This window comes from Ostrea edulis, chromosome 2 (genome assembly GCF_947568905.1).
Source record: "Ostrea edulis chromosome 2, xbOstEdul1.1, whole genome shotgun sequence".
In the NCBI taxonomy this organism is placed as follows: domain Eukaryota; kingdom Metazoa; phylum Mollusca; class Bivalvia; order Ostreida; family Ostreidae; genus Ostrea; species Ostrea edulis.
Window position 1 is genome coordinate 96,595,938 of NC_079165.1, and position 18,474 is coordinate 96,614,411.

Below are 18,474 nucleotides of genomic sequence, written 5' to 3' on the forward strand. Positions count from 1 at the left end.
ATGAATTTAGGCGTCAGAAGTAACGTTTTTAGTTGCTTACAAATGTAAAATTCAATACCGAGTTGGAAGAACTTTCTCTATAAGAAACTATATTTTTAGAGGATACACCAATAGCACTGTATGTAGTAAATTATATCCTTACTCTTCTTACTGAAGAATTTAAAAGGAATTAATTTTGCGTGCCGAAAAATGTTGAAAGAAAGAAGACTATGGGAAATTCGTTGTAATCACCAAAAATAATGTAAGAAATCTACATGCTTTATGTTAGTTGCCTTCTACACGATGTTTCTCTCATATTTAAGTGTTAGCGCTGGTACTTGATAGGAGTAGTCAGAGCTGGCGGAATTCGTCCGGTCAGAGTCCTCTAATGGTCAGAAAATACCTCATTATAAACAAATGGGGTTCACAATGTCTACGCAAGGGCTCTGTTCCCAAAATTCCATTCGTTAGATAGCATGAGTGAAAAGTTGCAATAATATTATCATCCAAAATCAACAGACCGTATAAATGTAGACGAGTCTTCGATTATATTTAGACAGTGAAGATAATGAATTTTAAGATTTAGACAGTGAAGATAATGAATTTTAAGATTTACACAGTGAAGATAATGAATGTTAAGATTTAGACAGTGAAGATAATGAATGTTAAGATTTAGACAGTGAAGATAATGAATTTTAAGATTTAGACAGTGAAGATAATGAATGTTAAGATTTAGACAGTGAAGATAATGAATTTTAAGATTTAGACAGTGAAGATAATGAATGTTAAGATTTAGACAGTGAAGATAATGAATGTTAAGATTTAGACAGTGAAGATAATGAATTTTAAGATTTAGACAGTGAAGATAATGAATTTTAAGATTTAGACAGTGAAGATAATGAATGTTAAGATTTAGACAGTGAAGATAATGAATTTTAAGATTTAGACAGTGAAGATAATGAATTTTAAGATTTAGACAGTGAAGATAATGAATTTTAAGATTTAGACAGTGAAGATAATGAATTTTAAGATTTAGACAGTGAAGATAATGAATGTTAAGATTTAGACAGTGAAGATAATGAATGTTAAGATTTAGACAGTGAAGATAATGAATTTTAAGATTTAGACAGTGAAGATAATGAATTTTAAGATTTAGACAGTGAAGATAATGAATTTTAAGATTTAGACAGTGAAGATAATGAATTTTAAGATTTAGACAGTGAAGATAATGAATGTTAAGATTTAGACAGTGAAGATAATGAATGTTAAGATTTAGACAGTGAAGATAATGAATGTTAAGATTTAGACAGTGAAGATAATGAATGTTAAGATTTAGACAGTGAAGATAATGAATGTTAAGATTTAGACAGTGAAGATAATGAATGTTAAGATTTAGACAGTGAAGATAATGAATTTTAAGATTTAGACAGTGAAGATAATGAATTTTAAGATTTAGACAGTGAAGATAATGAATTTTAAGATTTAGACAGTGAAGATAATGAATTTTAAGATTTAGACAGTGAAGATAATGAATTTTAAGATTTAGACGGGATAAGCAGTGTTTACGGTTGATGTAATTGTGTTTCTAGAGTATCATTGAAAACTAACACATGGAGTAAAGATAACCAAGTATATATTTAGAAAGTGAGACTAATGAATGATTTATGGGATTTCCCAGGACACAGGTAATGTAACCCCTTTGTGTCAACTGTTTCTAAAAGGATACAGTATTGGAAATAGAAACATTATATAGATTTCAAGCATACAAAACGAAATATATTATTTGTGATGTCAATATTGCATTTACGATGAAAGTAAAGAAAAATATCAATATACACTCGATAATGAAACTCGGAAGATATATAAGGATGTAATTTCCTATTATAGATCTAATGCATTGTACATATTGAGTAAAAGTCTATACGATAATTAAGTTGTTACATGTATAATGCATTAAGATCATTTTAATACCCAAGCTCATACTAACAACTCAGATTTATGACAAACGAGATGATTTCCGGTTCTCCATGGTCAACTTCCCATATTTTATTTGAGTGGCAATATTCCATTATCACCTGCATATGGTGTTTATATCTCTCAACTGATTCGATACGTAAGAGCTTGTTCTGCGTATGGTAAGTTTTGAAATCGAGGCAAGCTACTGACAAACAGGTTTATGGTACAGGGGTTTCAACAGTCTCGTTTAAAGTCAGCATTTCGCAAATTCTATGGTTGTTATAACGATCTAGTTTGCCAGTCCAATCTACCATTGGGTCAAATGCTGTCTTGACATGTTTCATACCGATTGTTAGACCGTTCTTGGCACACTGATTTTGACTACGGATTACTCCGTTTACCTGATAAAGATATAGGGCTCACGGCGGGTGTGACCGGTCGACAAGGGATGTTTACTCCTACTAGGCATCTGATCCCACCTCTGGTGTGTCCAGGGGTCCGTGTTTGCCCAACTATCTATTTTGTATTGCTTATAGGATTTATGACATTGATCACTTTTCATAAATGTAAATCAAATAGGTTGATAATTATAATAATCAATATATTTTAACAGAACTGAAAATGAGGAAATGAATTGCACTCTATAAAGAAACATCTGAGGAGATAAAATGCACTCTATAAAGAATCATCTGAAGAATTGTAATACACTCTATAAAGAATCATCTGAGGAAATGAAATGCTTGAGAATTTAGTGAGACGCATTAAAGAATGTTGAGAGACACAGTGTGTCATTAGGATTTGTGAGACGCAACTGAAAATCTTTTGGGAATATAAGTTACACTCATTAAAATTTGATAAGACGCAACGGATCTTTTAGGAAAATGAGATACACTATTCAGAAATTCATGAGATTCAATCGAGAATCTTTTGAGAATATAAGATAGACTCTATGGGATATAAAGATTAATTTGCAAAACCGATTCATTACGTGCAATGTGATAAAGTTGAAGGGCCATATCATTTTGAACCCATGTTTCATTATTAAATTACTTTTCTAAAAATAATGAGTCTGTCTGTTTTATCAACACTTCATCAGAATAGCATAAATTGTTCAAACCGGTAAATATAATGCGTAACGATTATTAAAGTATATTGTGATATATCACTGTTCGTTATCCTCATCTTTTCATTGACATTGTGCGAATGGTTAAAGTAGGTTTACAAAGAATAATGTAATACAATTTTTAAGTCACTGTACACAATTCCATTATCAAGAATATGTGTTATAGATACAAATCCCTTCACAAATTCAGATGCTTTTAATGGGTATGTTTGAAAAAATAAATTGTGATCTTGCATACAAAATACCGACTGAAGAAGTACACTGAAATATGATATTGTCAAATGAAAGTACGTACTAAGACACATTTCTTTAACTTCACATTAACCATACAGATTATCTGACATCAAAATTCATCAAATTATATTTACAAGTACTTTACGCTTCCCAATACTTTTATTTCTATATCGAAAATTTTACAATTCAATAACATTCTTATCATTAATTATTTCATTATTTCTAGTGCTTGAGAGAGAGAGAATTGTGTTAAGAGGATCTCTCTCTCTCTCTCTCTCTCTCTCTCTCTCTAACAGTTGCAGAAAGTAGAAAGTGCCCGGGATTGGTGGTATTTGCCTGTTCTTGTGACACTTGTGTAACAACCTGAGACAATATTTACTTCATCAATTTATTCAAAGTTAAAGAAAATGTAAACAAAATAACAGTAATACCAAAAGTCTACTAGAAGCTATCTGTGGTGGGATATGGCTTTCAGTCCCTGGTAAATCTGCGTAAAGAAACCATCAAATTGAAAACAGGTGAAAACGCTATCAAAGCCTGCGCTTGAAAAAAAACTTGAATTCTTATATCCAAAAACTGTATTCCTGATTTTACGACTGAAACTCTTCGGAATCATACCAAGAAATCTTGCTATATATATTCTATTGCTAAATATATTCTAAAATATTGTGCAATAACAATCACAACTTTAGAATGTGCATGTGAGTCGTAAGATTGAGGCTTAAAATATACATACCTTCACATGTTCCTATAACAGAAATAAAAGCAATACTTAGTGAATACCTCAGATTCAATTCCAAATGTCTATTTTAGGAAAACAACAATGATAACATATCCATGTAACCAGTGTAGCGCAATTTTCCGTTCAGAGTATTTCGAGGTTCGGCCGGAACCTAACAATAATATTGGCTCCGGGTCTGTAATTTAGGTTCCGATCTTGGGTTTTATATCTGAACAGCAAATTCTTAATAAGAGAAGAGTTTTAAGACTGATCATCAAATGTTATTTATTTATATGTTTATATTCTATTTAAAGAACAGAACGTCAAAGAAGTGTACCAAAGTAAACTACTGACGACTATACACTTGGGGAAATATGTCATATATGTATTTGTTACAACTTCAGTTGTACGTAATGTCAATCTTTACAATTTATACATATCATTTATATAAGTTTAATTCATGTTTTAAAGGTAATAAAGAAATTGACTTTTTTGATCACATAATGATAAGTTTCATCTTTGTAGGCTACGGTTGTAGCAGTATCGGAATGTACAATTGATTACAATTTAAGAAATAATGATTGCGTTTTCGTGTATGTTGCAGAATAACCTCCATATTCGAGAAATGTTTTGAGATATAATAGCCGAGGCTTTTATATTTTAAACATTTAAAGACCAAGGAGGTTATTCTTCAACATACACGACAACAAGGACTGCATTTCTATTCTACTTCTCAAAAACATACAGCCGATCGTTTTCCTACATAACTACGAATTAAGACACTGTGACGTCATGATGGTTTCTGAAACGGACTACATTGTTTTCTGCTGACGAAAAAGGTGAGATGGTAGGGGTATTCTAAATCTTTTTTTTTTTTTTTAAAAGTATTTAGTTTGATATTAACGGATTATATCAATTACTTTGAATACAGTTCATCGCCATGTTTACGTATACATCGCTCTCGGAATGCAGACGATTGGTATATATTGAATGACAAATGAATTTGTTTTACAACATATATTGATTGATATTTATCATTTTAGAATTGAATTATCTGTCATCAACTCTATTGTTGCATTAGCAAAACTCGAAGTGCAACCGAGATGTGTATCATTTTTCTCATAATCAGTTTTAAAATACGTATGAAGGTATATCGTAAAATAATGACCGCGGCATTTCTTTGATCTTTGCAATTTTAAATATACTATGGTGTGCAGTTAGGATACACAGTTCTAAATGTCTGGCGTTTTGGTAACAATATCCTGTGGTATGGCGTGACAGCCGTTAGATACCTAGATGTATCTCGTTTTCTCACTATTTACCTCACCTGAGCTGAACACTCACGTAAGCTTTTCCGATCACCCATTGTCTGTCTGTCTGTCTGTATGTAAACTTTTCACATTTTCTACTTTTTCTCCAGAACCACTGGACCAATGTCAACCAAACACAACAAAAAGCATCCTTGGGCGAAGGAAATTCAAGTTTGTTGAAACGAAGGGGCAACGCCTTTCTCAAAGGGGAGATAATAGCGAAATTACACTGACAAATTTTAAAAATATTCCTCTCCAGAACAAGCGGGCCAATTTCAACCAAACTTTGCTTAAAGCATCCCTAGGCAAAGGGGATTCAAAGGCAACGTTCCCTTCAAAGGGGAGATAATCACGAAAATGCAAAAAGAGGATTGGGCCATTTTATAATCTTCTCAAGAACCACTGGGTCAGAAACTTGAAATTTACATGAAACCTTCCTAACATCGTGTAGAATAAAATTTGATAAAAGCATGGTCCCGGAGTTAAGGTAGGGCCACACTAGGGGATCAAAATTTTACATGCAAATATATAAGGAAAAGGTGAGCTAAAGACCTATCGTTCTGACAATTGTTTGCTTTTGAAACACAGAAATAGACGCACAAATCCAACTCTAATGATATTAGTAATTCATTATTGCATAAACCGACGAAAAAGACAAAACCCTATACAAATGTTTGCAAACATTTTTAAAATATTTCTTAAGTTTTAAAGGATAAGTGTGTTCATGGAACCACAATTATGACTGGAACCAATTTTACACTGATCAGAACCTAAATTATAACCCAAAATCAAAATTATAGAAATTTAGTGTTGTGGCCGAAACACTAAATTACCTGTAACCAAAATCATGCAACACCGGTTGTGATAGGCTAGTATCAAGGGCGCTCGCTTAGTAACAAAGAAGTCCCAGATTCACTTCTCGGCGCCGCGTCACACCTACAGCATAAGCAGTGACTATTTCTTCCCCAAGCACCCAGTATTAGACGCGAAAGTTGCAGGTCATTTGGTTACGGAGGTTCTGTGTCAATGTAGGCGTGGGCGCAATAAAGAACCCTCACTCGTACGGCCCTGAACGCCATAGGTCAAAATTTGTGACACTTCACCTATCAATGGTCGCGTCTAGACATAAAATTCTCGAATGGAATGCAAAACAGCACACATGTACTACAGAAAAGAAAAGCATCCTCGCGTAATGAAAAATGACTTGCCATCCTTGAACATAACAAGGGTCCCTCGCCCATCATTTGTTTTGGTGGTTGGGATCTGATTGTTAGCGCAGCTTCCACGACTATCACTTATATAAAATGCTGTCCCGCTCTGCTCCATTGCCTGCAACAGCATAAATTAAATCGACGTGCAACATACCTGGCAATCATAATCCTACATGTACACTCACTGAAATCGCCATATAAAGTAGCATTATCGTATTATGATATACAGCTGCAAAAACGTATATCTAATCTGTAGCTGCTTTAACACACTGTAAGCGCGTCACTTGTAGAAATGATACTTACAATGCAAGTAAAGGGAAAATATGTAACAAAATCTATTATCCCTGTGTTGAAAAGAAGAATGTAATGTTTAGATCCATCAGTTACGCTTCGAATGCATCGAACACCTCCTTCCTCTAACAAGAAAAAATGATTTGTTTAGCATAATGCCATATGTAGATGACAGGGAAAAAAAACTACAAGAATTTAGCTTATTGCATAGATTACTCTCCATACAAAGAAACAATATACATTTTAATTAATCAGGAAATTCAATATATATGTAGTTTAATCATCCATGTATAAATAAAGACTGTTATTTAAGAAAAAGGCAACATTTTGTTTTGTTATACACCTTCATTTTTTTCCTATATAAAACTAATACGATTTAGAACCAACATTTGTACTGTTAAATCAATTCTCACACTTGTGGTCTATTGACCGGTCAACAGTTTACGAACTGTTGACCGGGCAATAGTTTGCCTTATTTCCATTGGTTACGCAAGTCACGTGATTCTCGGCCTGCTGCTTTGTTTACGTAATGACGCGGTTCAGTGATTTAACTGATGATGAAATACAGAATTTATTAGATGAAACGCTAAGCAGGAATATGAAAAATGTAATGATTAATTATGAATTCGGATATTAAGTCGAGAAAACAGGTGCATCTCATAAAAACAACCTTTAAGAAATGAAGTGTATAACAAAACAGTTATAGACTGTGTCCTCAGACAACAGCTGTTTTGTTTGACCCTCGAACGGATCTGGTGCTCTCAGCCTACGGCTTCGGGCAACAAATCCGTCCTCGGGTCAAACAAAACAGCTGTTGTCCTCGAACCCAGTCAATAACTGTACATGTATATTGTTTCGTATTGATCAAGACACTCTCTAATCGACTTTAGTACATATTGTTTTATTGAAGTATTCTGGTATGAATGCGTCATAATATAGGAAAACCGTTTCTTACTAGAATATGCCATCTCTGACGAGCATACAGAGTAGTTGAAGGCCCCTGTGGTTGTCTGATCACAGAAACTTAAACTTCCGGAACTGCAAACTTCTGTGGACCCGTCATTAAACGTGTAATTAAAGGAAGTTCTCAGTATATCTGGACATGCCTCGCTGATCAGCTGTGTGCTGTCTAATACAAATACAACAGTGAACAAGATAGAAATGACATGTTACACTATAAACTACACTCTTGCAATGCATTGCATAGATTGAATTCTTTGCTTAACATTGTGTGTATATGTATATCTTCTCTATGTTGTTTTAGTGCAATATGAGATCAAATTGAATTGAATTGAAAAAGAAACCCACTTTGATTATTTTGTATTATGTACATGTAAGCTATTCAACTTGTTTGCGAACTTTTTGATCGCCCCTCGTAACACATCTATTGTAACGGCTGGGAATTCCGACAGTAAATTATAAGAAATAGCTTTCATTTTTGAAAATACATTTGGTATGAACTTCAACGCTTCACGCCGCAGCTTCATGACGTGTGCCCCTGTAGAGGCAAATTTGGACTCCCATAGAATAATGACCAGGGGTCATTTTTCGACGTCGAAAAATGACCCCCTAGCCGTGAAAAAAAATTGTATAATTTTGTAGAAAGAAGACCCAGGGATCATTATTTTGCATGTCATACCTGAAAAATAATGACCCCCGTAGAAAAATGATACCCCCTCCCTTTCTTAGCAGATTGATTTATTTTAAAGGAGTTGATACGGGTTTTCAGGTCATTATTTACCCAGAGTTATCGTTCCTGCTGCTCCTCTTATCAAATTTATTCCATGTGTGAAATTTTTTTCAAGGTTAATAAAATAAAAGTAAGAACTAGTTCATTAAATTTGAGGAAAACCCACTGTAGGTTCCATGACCAATTACAACTGGAAAAAAACCGCATATTTCAGGGACGGATCCAGGGAATTTTCAAAAAGGGGTTCTACCATAAATTTTAGTTTTCAAAAGGGGAGTTCCATTCTCAAAATGTGTTATTTTTACCTCATTAAGCAACATTTTGTAACGATAGGCAGAGGTACAACCTATAAAACCTCCACACATCCCTCTGAATCTGCTAATGTATCTATGCTATCTATTTACATGTATAGATCTTGTGTAATCAAACACACACATAAAAAAGAGATGCGTCTAAATACAATACTTCTTGTGTCACAGAGAGGCGTGAAATCTTCTTAAAACTGATGAATTGACATACATTTTTTGCAACTGAAGTCAATAGCTTATTTCATTTACGCATCATTATCGTTTTTCAAGAATTTTGAAAAATTAGTAAGTGTTGATAGAGGTATTAGTGAGTATGCGAACGATAACTTTGGGTAGACTATAGCATTTCACTGGATAATTTATGCCTATCAGAGGTGTAGGACAAGGGGACGGGGGCACGTGCCCCCTCACTTTTGGAAGATGGGGGGGGGGGGGCACAAGTGGGTTTGTGCCCCTCACTTTTTAACACAAAATTAACATAGATTGATCAGATGAGAATATACCACGGTTAAAAAAATACTCAATTCTAATATGCAGGTTCTCAGCACTCAAAGCATTATTTCTTGCATATACATAACCTATTCTCTCCGTACTACATTTTTTTTGACCGAGTTACGTTTTAAACCGTCATAAAATTGTTAGTTACAAGATATATTTCATTTATATTAGAAGGGTATTCCCCCATTGCAATGTTCAAAAGTGCAGTATGTCGTACACAGTACAGGGGAGTAGGGGAAGGTACAGCCCCCACACTTTTCAAAGGGGGAAGAAGTATGGTTGTGCCCCCCCCCCCCCCTTGCTTATAGACACATATAAGATGGAACGTGATAGAGGCCTTTGAGGAAGTTACAAAACTATATACTTAAATTATAAAACAAATATGTAGACGGATTTCTTCATAAAATTACGTTCAAAATGTGATTTAAAAATGTTCCTTTCAATATTTATCATAACCGACCCATACAATGGTCCACGAAGCAAATATGTCAAATCAATAAATGTTTTATCATTGAGCATGACATTATGAAGTGCGATTGCTCTGTAGACAAATTCCCTATCATGCGTGTTAAGTGCATCATAGAATATACCATCAGAGCAATTGCACTTCATTCTTCATTTCTTATATGATAGACATTTTGATTTTCGATTCATACCATAGTACTATATCACAGCATATGATTCAATATCATAATATGATTAAATGGAATAGCATCGTATGTATCAATATAACATCAGAATATATGTTTACAATGTGATATGATACGATATTGTACGATACAAAATCATATGATAACCACTATTCTGTATATTATATATTTATTACAAATAACATTACCTAATTTCATGCCATGATGGTATCATAAGATGTGCCATATATCCACAATCACATCAGCCAAGCAAGTGTGAATGAGATAGGATCAGTAGATCTTCCATATGTATAAGAATAGTCTCGGAGAAAATCCAAAACAGGCTACATGTAGCTCTATGCTGTGCATGTATATTCATAACATTAACAATTCAAATCTGATGAGAAATGTTCTTGACGAGTATATGTCTGCATTCTTAAGCAAAGTCTTGACGAGTATTTGTCTGCATTCTTAAGCAATGTCTTGACGAGTATTTGTCTGCATTCTTAAGCAAAGTCTGACATTTGATATCATACTCCATATTCTTTGTAAAATATTTATAGCTACATTGACTATATGCAATTCTGAATGGGTTAGCATAACACTCTAACCTTAATAACACATGGGGACAAGGATTTCACAATTATGGTAGTAGCTACTCTGTGTATATCAAATCAATTATGCACTCTGTTTGCATGTTATGGTCCTTAGTGTAGAATAAACTAATGCATGTTTACAAATGTAACTATGGAGCCCCATTCCACGCCTGAACCCATATTCCCTTTATGGCAAGACGATTGCATGTATCTCGATATAACTATGCATGTGTTTACTCGTAATAACGAATATAACTCGTTATGACTAGACACTTATTTGGTACGAGTCACTATTTTGTTAAAACAAGTAAATTCTTATTTTTGAAACAAAATTACAATTCCTAATATGTTTTAATCTGGTTACGTTTCATATGAATGATAGATTTACTTATAATATGACAATGTTGGACTGCCTCCCTTAGGCATTACCAAAGAAATAATCCTTAATAAAATTTACAAGGGGGTCATTATTCTACGGGGGTCATTTTTCTAAACGTGAAATGGACTGATTTTTTGAAAAAGACATTTTTTCTATGGGCAAAAGGGCTCATTATTCTACGTCGAATAATGACCGGGTGTCACTTCTCGACGTCGAAAAATGACCCCGGTCATTATTCTATGGGAGTCAAAATTTGTCTCTACACCGGCACGAACCGGAGCAGTTCATACTCTAATGTAGCTGCAGAACTGTAGCTCTCTGAAAAAATATTTTAACATTACAGTTATGTCCAAAAAAAATTCAGAGAGCTACAGTTAGTTCTGCAGCTAACTGATGTATTTTCTATATTTTAAGCAGTTAATTCTCACCGTTTTTAACCATGAAGTGATATTCGTATGTTGGGGGTGTTACATCGCAATAAGAAGAAGTTGTCCCGTCCGTATCATTCACTAACATTCTGTAATTCCCTTCAATATCTGGAACAGAAAGCCATGGAATTTTAAAAATGTATATCAATTGAAAATTATTATAAGCATTCATCATATTTAAGAACCTGTTTAAAATTGGAATATTGAAGAGTAGAATACATTACTGACTATTTTTTACACTGTATCGATAGGAGTAAGTCGTTATTTTGGTATACTCAACGCAGCGGTATGCATGAAGTGCGATTCCAAAGGAGCTGGACGATTGATCACTTCTGAAACAAAAAATGTTTAGATCCTTGGACTAAGACACTATAGTCACAAATAAGCATCATGTTAATTCCGCCCAGTACTAGTCACGGCTTTTTGTTCCCTCACAATGAAGTAGCAGAGAATTTACTGAAATTACTTGAGTGCATGTGCATACACGCACAATTTCTTCAATTAGAAAAACTTTCATGTATTTTGGTTCTAAATCTAGTAATATATCAATTAGAATATGAAACACGGAAGAATAGTCCCCTTTCGTTACAAAATTAACAAAAATAATTTCTAGCAGAATCAACTGGCTCTAAAGTGGGTCTATCTAGGGCTACAATTCCGGGTGAAGTCTCACTTTGGAGCAACACTTCGGGGAGGGGGTTTACTATGGGGTTATATCTCACTCTATAACACCGTTCCTTTGCAAGTCACGGATCCTTCCGGTTGGACTAAGGGAAAACAGGTTCCTCTAGCTGGTAGACATCGCAACAACAGAAAACTTATTATGCAGTGTTTTAGCCATACATGTTAGGTACCATTTAGCCATACATGTAGGTAACAGTAGTTTGAAAGAAAAAAAATTATCAGTGGATATCTTTACCGTTATCAACAAAGTTGAATATATTATTGCTTGAAGAAAACAATTAATGAAAGGAATTACTTTAATAGCAGCAGGCTGTTTGAGACATCGTGACTGATACATGACCATGTCTGAATGGCAAAACCACCGTGGGTTGATATTTCCCATCCTGTTAACACCTGGCTACTGCTGAACGTGACGTATGTCAGAGAGAAGCTATCCACCCACGTACCCGTCCAATCAGAAGGCAGATTACAAGCTGAAACGAAAATAACCGCGGTATAAGTCAGATCATAATAATTTGCTTAATTGTTTACGTCACTAATACATATGTCCATTTAATCATCAGATTTGAGCGCAGATACACTGCACATATTCATTTATACATGTATGTTACTTAGGTCAGTATGATATACACTATACCTTTGGAGATTAAACTCCGATCACAGATAGGCAATAACACCACTAACAATGAAGTCCACTCCATTTTAAACTACAAAACTTTAATGATCTCTTCTTATTCATTACACGAATGAAAGTAAAACGATTTGTTTTGTAAAACTTTTAAAAGATCTAACTAATAGATATAATGGCGTTAGGTATCAAATTTCGCCACAGACCATGTTTTATCCTCGTTTATATTTATTTAATGTATAATTAAAATACGCCTTCACTAATTTTGACTCCTGGTCTAAATTGAAAAATGAGAACACTTTAACACAAGAATTTCATATTTTTTAAAGAATAAAACTGAAGGTCTCTAATGTATTGTGCAAGTACAGTACACATGAAGCGTGACTGATATCTTTTGTAGTCTTATTTTTCCTTCTTGGAGACCGTGCATTGATTTATAAACAATCGAGGAAAATCAAGGCACAGGTAATTATCTGTTTATTAATAGTTTCTAAATTACTTTAGTACTTCATGATAATATATCCTACGCTTTCAGAAAGATTGTATTTCTATTTTTCCACAATTTGAATCTATTATTTCACATTCGCTTAATATCAATTTTAATTGTTTTAAATGCATTCGAATACTGTAAATCATGCAACGAGCATTTCTATCATATTTAGTTTCCATTTAATCATTGCTAGGTTGTATTGGTATGCATTCTTATATTGTAAATTATATGTAATGTGCAATCTTATCATATCTAGTTTTCACTCAATCATTACTAGATTGTAGTATCACAAAAGCAACGGCCGTATAAATGTCAGAAAGGGAAGCAATTCCGGTGTCTTTTGTGGAGGATATCTGCTACAGATACACCAACTCAATATGCCAGATCTCAATAGTTGAAGGTCATAGCGAAGTTCGAGTCACGGGATTTCTCGTTGGTCGAGATCTAGTGATGAGCGCATACCACGTTTTTCACAATGTGATTGAATGTAAGTGTTATCCAAGTTGGTATAATTTACTGTATTTAATCATATTTCATTGTCTTTAAAGGGGAAAATGAATTTCTTTACCTATTACAGCAAATACTAAACGTGCGAGAATATTTGCAATATTTGGCTTCAAGGGGAAATCACTGACGATGGGTCAAAAGCAGTACTACTTTTACGACAGTCCAGCATATCTCAATCCTGCCTTAGATGTCATCATTCTTCAACTCAAACCAGATTTTGGATTACCGATTGGGTGTACTCTAATGAAAGAGAGACCATCTATTCACGAAAATATTACATTTGTGGGTCACCCATATGGCGAACCACAAAAAATCTCGGTCGAATGTCCCATTTTGGAACCAAAACATCCAATTATATTGAAAGCGGACGATTATATTCGTCGACAGTATGGCCCCGATGGATTTCATGGTGTGCCCGACCCTTACTCCGTTTTGGTTCAATCCAAAATGGGAGGAGGAGCAACCGGATCTCCCGGTATTGTACAAAGCGGAAATACAGCAGTTGCGTATATGCTCACTAAGGGATATCCAACATTCCGATCACAACTTCAACCACAAGAATTGCGTTACACGTTTGAGAAAGCTTTAGCCATGGATTCATTATACACACTTCTGAAAATCGACAATCCTCGTTTATGTTTTAGCATATTCTGAAAAGTTACCAAAAATCTGTTAGATTTAGAACTACTAACCATCACCTTCCTGTTGAAGTAGGCAGATGGAGTAATAATGAAAGGAATAAACGCTTTTGTGTATTATGCAACTGTAACCAAATTGGAGATGAATTTCATTATATTCTGGAATGTAAAGCCTTTTGCCTTTTATTTAGATTTTTTTAAAAATATAGAATATTGTTTTACCTCAAATATTAAAAAGAATGTGAACTCATGACCTCAAAATATTCTGCATCTCAAACACAACTGTGTATGTTTATTTTGAAAATCAATAATATTGTCTGTTTCCCTGTTCGTCTGTGTGACCCCTGTTACTACATATATATATAATTATGTTTCATGTACCATTCCAACACACTACTCCAGTATGTCACTAGATAGTTAACGACTAGAATTGCTGTAAATTGTATTGTATAAACATGTCTATATGCATTAACGTTTGCAGTGTTTGCAAAAATAAGTTCCTATCGTTGTTAAATAAAGGGTACAGTGTCGCAATCTGTCTGATTAAAGTCATATTGAAATGATGTATCACTTGGTCTTTATATACATATATTGTACATTTACAGTGTATGTACGTATATTGTATACGTATGAATTTTATGTTTTTTATGCAATATCCGTTTTGACAATTAAAACGAAATGTTAATTAACAATAAACATTTACAATTGCCCGTGAGATACTGTGGACTCATTTAAATTCATGGTGGCCAGTTTTCCTAGATTGTGGAATATTATTGTTTCGTGAGGATGTAATTTCGTGTATGTGTTCTGTACATTTACAAATTGTAGAAATTGTTTATTTTGTTGTGGCTTGAAATTCGTGGAATACGGGCCCCAAGACCCTAAACTGAGATCATGAGAATAGGCTTTCAAGTTAAAATTCTTATTATACTTATATCTTAAGATTTATATAGCACAGATGTTTTTAAAAAAAACCTGCAGGTTTATAAAACAAATTCAAATGCAATCATATACTGAAAATGTTATTTATTTATGAAAATTATTTCAAAAGTTATCTGGATTAAAAATTTAGACTTAAGACTAATCTCAGTTTATGATCTTGAAGCGAGATATCCACGAAAATTGAGCTTCCACGAAATCTAGCGATTCCACAGTATTCAATCTTAAAATGAATCTACAAGGAAAAATTAAATTTCCTAAGAGATGTTTGTTAATCATTGAAGTTTGTAGATGTTGGTTTATCAGATAACACCTAATATACATTTCACAGATAACAAAAAAAAAAAAAATAATAAAATAAAATTAAAATAAAGTGGTCTTAATTCACAAATTGTTTCCGAAATTGCCGATAAGTTTGAAATACCATTACAAATCAAAATCGCCGTTTCTCACAGGATTGGGCTAAAAACGCCAAACAAACCTAGGTAGATCTACACAAATTCATAGGTACAGAAAAGTTCACGGCTAAACAAATTCTCACCAAAAACAAGTTTGCTCACACATAAACGCCGTTTCTACTACGATCAAAACATAACCGAAAATGTGGTGAAGTCTTCACAAGCGCAGTATGGTCGGGGTAGAATCTTCACGATTAGGAAGCTCTACGCTCTCGCCACGCTAATCGTACATGCTTTGTATATTTTCCATTTGTACTGAAAAACATGACATGTTCAAAACATGTGTACCGGGATTGTGACGAACAAGAAGCAGCGTAAAGTCGTATCAAGAGCAGGGTAGAAACGACCTCATTGTACGAAAAGCGTGGGAGCTTCGTGGTGAGAACGGACCATAAGGTCGTAGTAAAAGCGAAGCAGTCAGGAACTTATTCGGGTATTAAGCTCACACTAGTTTTAACTTTAGTTTTAAAAGATCTCTGTATGTTCATGACGTACAAGAAGCGCACTACAAACGCGATATGATCGGCAACAGCAAACCGACATTGTCGTACAGTCCTCTAAGTCTGTGTAACATTGTAATGATCATGTAGATTTATGTCGGAGCGGCAACGCAGTATAAACGCAATATATCGGCTGCTGGTCGGCATTCCTCTGCGTTTAATCGTATAGTACATCTATATGATTTCGGGAGCGTGTTCGACGTAGAGGCGTAGTACAATGGTAATGAAGACCATGATATACCAAATTGCTGGTTTCGACGTCGATCGATCCTGTCCCGATCCAGTTTTTTTCCAGATCGCAGCCTTATCACTATGATCTTTGTAAGGGCATGTAGCACTGTGTTCATCTGGGATGGCAAGGTCTTCATCATAGATTTTGAACAACGGTCGAAAACACTAAAGGATCTACGCGACTTGAACAACTTTCTGGCGACCATCGAACATCCACCCATCATTGTTGGCGTTGACACCTAGAATTGCCTGTCACGTGTGTATACACCCGCTTGATTTCCCGTACCTCGATTCCGACTATGTGACACAGCTACTGACAAACCTGGTTAACCTTAATTACTTATGGCATGTCAAACGTTGCAATATTTGATCTTTTATCAATTTGTATTTTATAATTTTTCACTTTTATTGTCATAAAATCATTTCCATTTGTATTGTATAACTTTCGTGGCTGAAATATTGCCAAAATGGCGTTGAACCCCCAAACAATCAATGAATCATTTGTATTGCAAAATATCATTTGTTTGTATGTTTTCCATTTCAATTCTATATTTTCCATTTGTTTTGTATAATTTTTTATTTCTAATGTTTAATTTTTCATGTGTTGTATAATTTTTCATTTGTTTTGTATATTTTACATTTTTATTCTTTTGACATGTCATATTTACTACAAATGTCATATATGATATCCAACGCTTCCTGATAATCAATCATAATCTCACATAACTCTTCATACTAGTCATTTAATACCACACATACTTACGTTTATTTCATGTACAAAAGGAATGACCACGTGGGAACCCGGATTAGAATAGGTCCTCAGTACCCCTTGCTTGCCGTAAGATGTTACTAAATGGGGCGGTCCTTCGGATGAGACCGCAAAAACCAAGGTCCCGTGTCACAGCAGGTGTGGCACGATAAATATATATTATTACTACAGTAACTTGATCCGAAGAGTCGGATCACGTCGAGTTGACAGGCGCGGATCATCAGATCACACGAGACGCGAAGCGTCGAGTTTGATCTGATGATCCGCGCCTGTCAACGAGACGTGATCCAACTCTTCGGATCAAGTTACTGTAGTAATGATAAATTTATTATATACCCCCTTCTGCATGTTTTGTGTACGCAGTTTTGTTTTGTGACGTGGTCAACATTTTCCACAAATAACGTTGCGTTTATGCATTGTGACGTCATTGTGACGGCATCAGTTTCAGAGGATACTGATACGGAATCAGAAAACCACAGTGTGGTGATCCGGAAAACCGGATCACACGCTGTGAAATCCACAGTATCAACGAACGATACATTGATGGGTATATAATAAATATATATTATTACTACAGTAACTTGATCCGAAGAGTCGGATCACGTCGAGTTGACAGGCGTGGATCATCAGATCACACGAGACGCGAAGCGTCGAGTTTGATCTGATGACCCACGCCTGTCAACGAGACGTGATCCGACAAACTCCCCGTCGAGGCCTCATTACGTCACCTACGTACAGACCTCTCCTATGTGACGCAGCACAATATACAGATTTGTATATTGTGAGTCCGCGATTATCACGCAGGTAAATAACAATAAAGAAGTTGTTCGTAGTTATTAAAAGCTTGAAAATATTGATATAAAAGTATGGATTTTATTTTAAACATAAAATTATCAAAAGATCATTAAAAGGTAGGGATACTCGGTATAAATTATAATGTTTAATGTTTACGTTCTTGTTTTGAACTGTTTACGTTTGACGTTATGGTTTTTTCGTCATTCTACAGTGACGTCACACAGTATACGCCGCCTAAGAAATCGCTATCCCATAATGCCTAACTGGAAGAGATTGGTTTGTGAGCAAACGAACTCTGGCGGAAGTTTGGTGATCCGACTCTCCGGATCAAGTTACTGTAGTAATGATAAATTTATTATATACCCCCTTCTGCCTTTTAAATCCACATTTATAAGATACTAAATGCAATCCAAATTATCAAAAACACAGACATACCATGAAATTATGTTTTGTGTACGCAGTTTCGTTTGTGACGCGGTCAA

At 34.7% G+C, this 18,474-nt stretch overlaps 2 protein-coding genes across 2 annotated transcripts; one reads left to right on the forward strand and one right to left on the reverse strand.

The window, feature by feature from the left end:
• Nucleotides 1–275: 275 nt before the first annotated feature.
• LOC125680211 (uncharacterized) lies at nt 276–12,914 on the reverse strand. The gene is made up of 9 exons (XM_056153539.1): nt 12,675–12,914; nt 12,333–12,510; nt 11,582–11,685; nt 11,354–11,461; nt 7,781–7,954; nt 6,838–6,950; nt 6,532–6,652; nt 4,029–4,040; nt 276–364 (listed from the first exon to the last, which is right to left on the reverse strand). The coding sequence occupies exons 1-9, from the start codon at nt 12,736–12,738 to the stop codon at nt 276–278; spliced, it is 963 nt and encodes a 320-aa protein (XP_056009514.1). The 5' UTR covers nt 12,739–12,914.
• A 143-nt stretch (nt 12,915–13,057) lies between these two features.
• Nucleotides 13,058–14,863, forward strand: LOC125681023 (uncharacterized). Its single transcript, XM_048920904.2, has 3 exons — nt 13,058–13,130; nt 13,433–13,642; nt 13,733–14,863. Exons 2-3 carry the CDS (start codon nt 13,465–13,467, stop codon nt 14,314–14,316), a joined length of 762 nt encoding a protein of 253 aa, XP_048776861.1. The 5' UTR covers nt 13,058–13,130; nt 13,433–13,464; the 3' UTR covers nt 14,317–14,863.
• The last annotated feature ends 3,611 nt before the right edge of the window (nt 14,864–18,474 follow it).

Excerpts from the sequence above, each read along its gene's own strand:
- LOC125680211 (XM_056153539.1), bottom strand. The coding sequence starts at position 12,738 with ATGGAGTGGACTTCATTGTTAGTGGTGTTATTGCCTATCTGTGATCGG. Across the intron at positions 12,511-12,674 it reads TCGGAGTTTAATCTCCAAAG|CTTGTAATCTGCCTTCTGAT; the intron begins GTATAGTGTATA and ends TTTTCGTTTCAG. Across the intron at positions 6,653-6,837 it reads ATTTTCCCTTTACTTGCATT|GCAATGGAGCAGAGCGGGAC; the intron begins GTAAGTATCATT and ends ATGCTGTTGCAG.
- LOC125681023 (XM_048920904.2), top strand. The coding sequence starts at position 13,465 with ATGTCAGAAAGGGAAGCAATTCCGGTGTCTTTTGTGGAGGATATCTGC. Across the intron at positions 13,643-13,732 it reads TTTTCACAATGTGATTGAAT|CAAATACTAAACGTGCGAGA; the intron begins GTAAGTGTTATC and ends TACCTATTACAG.